Source organism: Gavia stellata, chromosome Z (genome assembly GCF_030936135.1).
Source record: "Gavia stellata isolate bGavSte3 chromosome Z, bGavSte3.hap2, whole genome shotgun sequence".
Taxonomy (NCBI): Eukaryota; Metazoa; Chordata; class Aves; order Gaviiformes; family Gaviidae; genus Gavia; species Gavia stellata.
The window spans coordinates 22,762,842-22,769,828 of NC_082637.1; the positions used below are offsets into that span (position 1 = coordinate 22,762,842).

At 44.1% G+C, this 6,987-nt stretch overlaps 2 protein-coding genes across 3 annotated transcripts in view; one reads left to right on the plus strand and one right to left on the minus strand.

Moving 5' to 3' along the window:
• NDUFAF2 (NADH:ubiquinone oxidoreductase complex assembly factor 2) overlaps positions 1-3,809 on the plus strand; it is a 77,325-nt gene extending 73,516 nt beyond the window's left edge. Inside the window, exon 4 of the mRNA XM_059833599.1 lies at positions 2,481-3,809. Within this exon, the coding sequence (XP_059689582.1) occupies positions 2,481-2,738 (258 nt within the window). The 3' untranslated portion in view covers positions 2,739-3,809. The remainder of the gene's footprint in view (positions 1-2,480) is intronic.
• Positions 3,810-3,863: 54 nt separating this feature from the next.
• SMIM15 (small integral membrane protein 15) lies at positions 3,864-6,178 on the minus strand. Of its 2 annotated transcripts, none has more exons than XM_059833600.1 (2): positions 6,126-6,178; positions 3,864-5,410 (listed from the first exon to the last, which is right to left on the minus strand). In XM_059833600.1, exon 2 carries the CDS (start codon positions 5,381-5,383, stop codon positions 5,159-5,161), a length of 225 nt encoding a protein of 74 aa, XP_059689583.1. In that variant the 5' UTR covers positions 5,384-5,410; positions 6,126-6,178; the 3' UTR covers positions 3,864-5,158. The 2 variants fall into 2 exon arrangements, with proteins under 2 accessions (XP_059689583.1, XP_059689584.1); XM_059833601.1 differs by lacking the exon at positions 6,126-6,178 and adding an exon at positions 5,594-5,787.
• Between the last annotated feature and the right edge of the window lie 809 nt (positions 6,179-6,987).

A 6,987-nucleotide genomic window follows, 5' to 3' on the forward strand; every position in this document is an offset into this window, starting at 1 on the left:
GATTGTACAGAAGGTTCTGAACAAGCAGTATTTTTTTTTTCCATGTTTGCTAATGAGGATCATTCCTCATGCTTTCTTCAAGATCAGCATGGTTATTTCACTAGATCACAGCTATACTTTGGCCAGTGAAAGCTAATTAAAAGAGCCTTACTTGAGTCTGAAAAACAGATGATGGTTACACATCAGCATTTAAAATGGACTTGGAGCATTTGGAATTTAGTTACAGCTACTATCACCTTACTAAAATAACTTTGTTAAAGTAATCACTGGAAAGATTTGAAGTTAGTAGGTAGCTGTTCACAGTAAGTGAATTACATTCATATTTTAATAAATCATTTCATGCTGTTTCAGCAGAGACTGTGATGCAGTCTTCAGATATCACAAAGGTATATGATGTTGTTTCTTAGTAGTGGGGTAATACAAGCACCATAGAAGTAATCCCCTTGAAATCAATAAGGTCATGGTAGATTTATACAGGCATGTGGTAAACAAGGACGGAATTGAGAGATGTTATAATGAGGTTTTGCTATAGTGGCTGTTGAAAATTTGACCTTGTTATGCTTGGCAATATTTTTATTTGGATATGGGAGAATTCCCCCAACCCCCACCCCACCCCATTTGCAAATTCGATTATGTCCTGCTTGTGTATTTTTATGCTATGTAGGTGTTTTATGCTATGTGAAGTGTTTTGCCTCTGCTCTGTGCATCTGTGAATTTAATAATAGGGGAAATTAAGGATGCAGAAAAAGGTGTTAGTTTTCATTGTATCTCTAAGATGAGATTTTCTTTAAATACTGCCTTTTTAAATGTTCTTAAATGTTCACATACTTGCTATGTCAACTCTTGGCAATATCACATGTATTTTAATGCCATTCCTAAAATAATGTCGTAGTGTTCTACTCAGAGAGCAGTGCACCGGTCTAGTTTCTCCTTAGCTCTTGCATGTACTTGTAATGCAGAGAAAGCCATTCAGCCTTTTTCCTACTGTATCCCAGTCTAAATGTGGATATTAGCACCTTCTTTGTTACATGGTGTTGATTAAAGTTAAGTTGTATTTGGGTTCAAACTGTTAATTCGTATCATCTTTCTACTTTGGTTTCTAATACTCTTCACTATCTGCCCTAACAAAAGCACAGACAAGTCTTGTTAGCAGAATTTGCAAATCATCCATTTCTGTAGGAAATACATGCTAACAGATGAAAACCAAACTTCAGTATTTTTCAGGGCTTTCTTCTGGTTTACTTTGGGACTTCTTTGTGTTTTCCTCTAACATTATGGCATGGTCTGCTAACAGCTGTTTTTCTATTATACCTGTGGACAAGCCTGTAATTGCACTTGTTTGAACTAACAGCCTCAGCATTTCTCAGTGGAAGCAGCTAAATCCCGGTTCAAGTCTTCTTTATTAGTGAGTTTCCAGCTTTAACCTGTACCCGACCATGTTTCAGCATAGAGCTTCATGAAATGTAATCATCAACTTGCATGAGCCTTCTCTGAACACATGTCCTGGGTGGTTTTTTTGGCCTTGCAGTAGGATCATGCATCAAATAGTTGCTTCAGTTTATCAGGGGTGGAGGTAAACCTCTAAAACTAGATCACTTTTATTTATTTTTTACCTGTGCAGAGGCAGTAGGTATGAGTTTAGACCCTTTATCAATGCAGTACATTTATTTTAGCTAACACATCTCTGATAGATACCTAGGGTTAACATACAGCTCGCCTAAGCAGTGTTGTGCTTAGCATCCTCTTCACCTTTGCTGGCCAGGCAGTCACCAGCTGAGGATGCGTTGGCCTCCCTTGCTTCTGACCATGCTGGTCCTTGGCATTATGGAGCGTCTTCAGAGTCTCTGGGGCATGATTTCCCTCAGTGATTTTCGTGCCCTTTTTTTTCCCCTCAGTGTTTTTTCTACTGAGCTACTAGTACCATCTCAGTAGTTTCAGTTCTGTCCTAGCTCTTTTTTAGTTATTATTTTATTTATTTATTAATCTTGCATGGCTGCGGCTTATGTACCAGCAGAGTCAAGGTTGCACATCTGTTTCTCCCAAAACTGCACCCTGGGGCACGGATACCTGAAGTCATAGGCATAGTGAGTTACAGGAAGAAATGCAAGTGATAAATAGCTATGTAGTAGCAAGCCCTACGCAGAAAACAATGTAAAAGGTAGCCTTATTTTTAATGCATTTTCACATTTGTTGATGACTTATTTATTTTCCTTTTTGATCCAATAGAATAGTGAAACTGGGACACCACAATGCAGTTTTGCCTCAAAAACATGATCAAAACATTAAGAACATTTTAAACTAGGGCTGAAATTGCAGTTGTAGAAAAACAATTAATTTTGCCACATTTTATTTTACCTACATACCTGAAAATTTGGATTATGAAATTAAGAAAAGCAATGACTGCTTAAAATGTTTTATTCCAACACTTTGTATTGCATTTGCTTCCGACTTATCTAATTATCTTTCTACTGTGTTCTTAGGAGATTCTTAAGAATGAGAATTACAGAGAAGAAATGAAACGGAAAATCAAAGATGTATCGGAGAAGGATAAGCTGCTTCAGGCCAAGGAATACAAGGAGGGACTTGTTGCTGAACCAGCTCATACTCATGTTAAAGGCCACGCATCAGCCCCTTACTACGGAAAGAAAGAGCCTTCACAAGATCCAACAAGTGCTGCGAGCACCTTTCAGCCAGGCTCCTGGATGCCACCAGGCAGTGGTAGTAGTCATAATAAATAATTGTAATGTACAGATACTGCTAATGGATAAATATTTTGACAACATAAACAGCTGTTATAGATAAGTCAGTGTGCAATAAAGTAATATTAGAGCAGTTTCATTTATTTTTGCAGAAGTGTTCAATAGGCTTAATCATGACAAGCTACTGTAAAATGTTTGAGTTTAGTGAAAAACAGGATGCGTAACTAGGTAAGTTTGTTTTCGACAGTTGCTGTTCATCAGTTACTCATGAAATCATAGGTAGGCTTTCTAGCTAACGTAATTTTCTTGAATACTAAATTTTTTCCTTGAACACTCAATTTATTTTTAAAATTGGTTTTGATGTGATAAATTTTAGTTCATCAGTACACTCAAATTTTCCTAAACCTAGGCATCAGTTTAACATAGTTCTTCAGAATGCTTGTTAATTCCCTTGGCAGTGCCAGTGTGCTTTCCTCTGGCAAGCAGGTGGAAAAGTTGATTTCACTAACAGGAGTCACTATGACACTACACTGACTATGCACTGTATTTATCTTAGAGACATTCTTGTAATTAAAGCTTAAGAAAACAATCAACATATTTGAATAATGTTTGATTTGCAGCCAACAGTAAGCACAGGATAAAAATACCTGTAACTACTGTAATAGAGGTTAGAAGCACTTGGTAAAGCTGCTGGAAAGTAACCCAGGGTTTGGGACAAGGGACTGTCATTAATATTTAAAAAAAATAATTAGTTTTTATTTCTGGTGCATGTGGGGACTTCCCTAAATGCTTAGATCTATTTGGCCATAGTTCAGATACGTAAAATGTGCACATTATTTGCTTAGACATGACGTTTGAGAACTTCCAAGTCAAAATAAAGACCACACAATTTTTTGAAAAAAGTATCAAATTTATTGATGCAGTGCATCCTTCATAAGTTCTCTTCCATGTGTTTTAAGCTATGTAGGTATCAAAGGTGGAACACATAACATTTGACAACACTTGAGACAAAACAGTGGAGACTTAATCCCATGTATTTATAAAATGCCAAAATGTCATACTCCAATAATGCTTGTTTTGACCAATAAAGTTGAAAAAGGATCAACAATACTTCACATTTACTTGAAGTCATTTCAGTTAGACTCCCCACTTTTAATCTGCCATATGTCAGCCAGCTCTATAGGTCTCCTCATTTGAACAGTGGTATTATGTGTAAGAATAAAACCTTAAAGTAATGAAGGACTAGTTGCTAGAAAGCACAACTCTGTGCTGCTGTTTAGAAATATGCTAAGTCTGAAAACCTAATGACTGCCACAAGGTCTTTAGAACTAGATTAACAAAAATTAGGCTTTGAAAAATTAATCACTTCCATTAGAAAAACATGAATTGGAATTAAGGTTAAATAATTTTGGCATATTTACAACACAAACCCCACTTGGACTTTTTCCAGTATGCATTTTGCAACCTAGAAGGCAGCAGTTTCAAGGGCCACGAGAATGAAGATCTCAAAAATCAGAACAAAGATCAGAAGGTCCTAAATCAAAGGTAGCCAGAAGGTTACCAAGTGGGAAGAACTATTGTCACCAGTGCACGCATCCTCCTCCTGTACTCTCCCACAGGTCACTGGGCCACAGCACACTAGGCCACTGGGCCTTTAGTCTCACCCCATTTATAGCTATTCTTTGAGGCACATAAAGTTTCTGAAAGCAGAAACAAACTACTTACAAGTGGCATATTCAGGTCATCGTTAGGGAAAACCAAACAACATAGTAGTGTATTTTGTAGAACATGCGTGGCTTAAAGCAAATGAAGGTCATAAGAACAAGCAATCAGTTTCCTCCTGTTTTGGGCTGAATTTAAAGACTCTTGATGTCTGGTAGTTCAGGAAATGGGAAAAGTTAGGTTCTTTTTGCAGACAAGCCCCACCATCAAAGACACTACAACAGGGCCTACAGGCACACAGCTGAATGAACCGCAGGGCCGTGTGCAGTGTCCTTAAAGGAAACCTTAAAGGCTGCTACCTAACTCTGAAGCTAGCTTCTCTACAGCTCTGCTGAAGGTATACCAAAATTTGCCTTTCTGTAATCCAGTTTACCATTTACATTTTCCCTATAATCTGACAATTTTAGGACACTTGTTAAGTCATAGCTTAGCTAAGGAGAAAAAAAAAAATCTACCTCCAAAGCCACCCAAGAGATTAATTGTTTTAATTTCACATGCAAATTTAGAAGAGCAACCTGTGCTAGAACAAAAGTAGTAGATTTAATGACTGTAACAAGTGTCACTCAGGCAAACTTTAACATAAATCATCTCAGCAGAAAAAATACACTGAAGCGATTAGATTTCATACTTCAAGAAATAACAGGATCAAGTATCAAAGGACAGTTACAACACAAAATGTACAAGTGTTTCATTTAAAAAGTGGATTCTTTGCACAAGGAAGACCTTTTTTTGCCCATTTAATCCTTCTTTGTTCGTTTGGCTTTTGCAATGTTCTCTTGGCGTTTCTGTTTCTTCTTTTGCTCTCGCTCCCTGGCCTCAATCATTTTTGCAAGCTTCCATGAAAGCGCTGCACTGATTACAAACAATGGTGTAAGGGCCAAGATCACTGTAGTAAGAAAGCCATATGGGTCCTTTGCAGCCCACTCCACGATGTATTCGGCCCAAGCCTTAATATCGAACATTTTTTCTGTTTTTCTACTGAGAAAACCCTATGGAATAATCAAAAAATAATTTGAGTATTCAGAAAAAAAAAGCACACATACACAGCAACTGCCATTTTAATATGAATCATCATCTTTCATAATGAAAGAGCAAGCTCATTTTTGCTAGAAGTTAAAAGTAGTGCATGGTACTTGAAAGTAAGCGTAATACAAACTAAGCGTTGATCCTACCTTGAAGTACAGTGTTTACAAAATAATTAGGCATTTCATCCAACAGAGCTTCAGACACTACCAAGAACAAATTGGTACGTGTTAAAAAAGTGAGGTCTGTGCTTCTTGAGAAGGGAAGGGAAGGGACGGCAGCCCAGCTGGCGTACCTTTCTGTGGGTTTTACTAGGCAGGCGAGGGAGCCCGGGCAGTGCTTTCCAGAGTGAACTAGCGGTAGTCGGCAAGTGAAAAATCGACGTAAAAACGGTGTCGGCAGCGAGGAGGGCGGTCCCGCCCGCGTCAGCCGGCGCAGAGGCGCGCAGGTAGAGGCCACCCGACCGCCGCGGGCCGCTCGGCGGCGAGCGCTCGGGAGGGCCGGAGCCAGGCAGCCGTCCCCCGGACACCTCCCCGGCGACTCCCTCCCGCCCTCCCGCGGGCGCGGCCGTGGCCGTTGCTCTGTGCCCGCCACCCCGCACCCCCCCGTAACGGCCGGCCGCGCGCGCCGCCCCGCCTCCTCCCGACGGCTGAGCGACGGAGGCGGCCGCGCCGCCCTCACCTGCGGCGAGGGGGCCCAGAGCAGCCGCGGGCACCCCCGCGGGCGCCTCGAGCGACGGAAGGGCGGCGCCGAGGTCCCTGCGGATAGAAGACACAGGCCGTGAGGGAAAGGCGCCCGGCGCGGCCCGTCCCCGGCGGCGCTTGCCACCGCCCGGCGCAGGTAGCGCTGCTCGGGGCGGGCGGAGGACGGCGGCGGCGGGAAGGCATCGCCGGGGCTCCGGGCGGGGCGGGGCGGGGGGGGCCGTGCCGTCCCGTCTCCCCTCACCCCCCCTCCCGCCGCCCCCGCCGCTGCCCCACGGTACCGCTGCCCTGGAGGGCGCCGGCCTGCCGAGCGGAAACAGGAAGGAGGCGCCCGCTCCGCCCATGCCGGCCGGGCGCGGAGGAAACAGAGTCCCCCCCGCCGCGGCTGGCTAGAGCGGCCCCGCCGGGCGCCCAGCCCGCCTCCTCCGCCGCCGCCCGCCAGACGTCACTCCGGGGGCGGGGCAGCGCCGCGCACACAGGGGCAGGCGGGGGCGGGGCCCACCCCGGGGGCGTGGCAGGGCGGGGCCGCGCGGGCGGCGCTTGCCCTTGAAATGCGGTGGTGCCGCCCGCGCCCGCCGGTCGTCCTCCGCGCCGCTGCGGCGCTGAGGTTTCTGTTGCTCGTGGAAAAAAGGCTGTAGCTGGGAAAGCGGCGTTTCCCAGGTCCCTGCGTGGATTTTTCGCAGTGTGAAACAGCCCTGTTGAGGCTGGTGGCAGAAAGCAGCCCGCACCCATGCCGTTCCCAGAGGTAAAAGCGCTGTGCAATAGCTGCTTGCTGCTGTCGGAGCTGTGGCTGTTGCACGGCTCCCTGTGGAACTGACCTCAGCAAAAATACTCAGCTGATC

Excerpts from the sequence above, each read along its gene's own strand:
- SMIM15 (XM_059833600.1), bottom strand. The coding sequence starts at position 5,383 with ATGTTCGATATTAAGGCTTGGGCCGAATACATCGTGGAGTGGGCTGCA.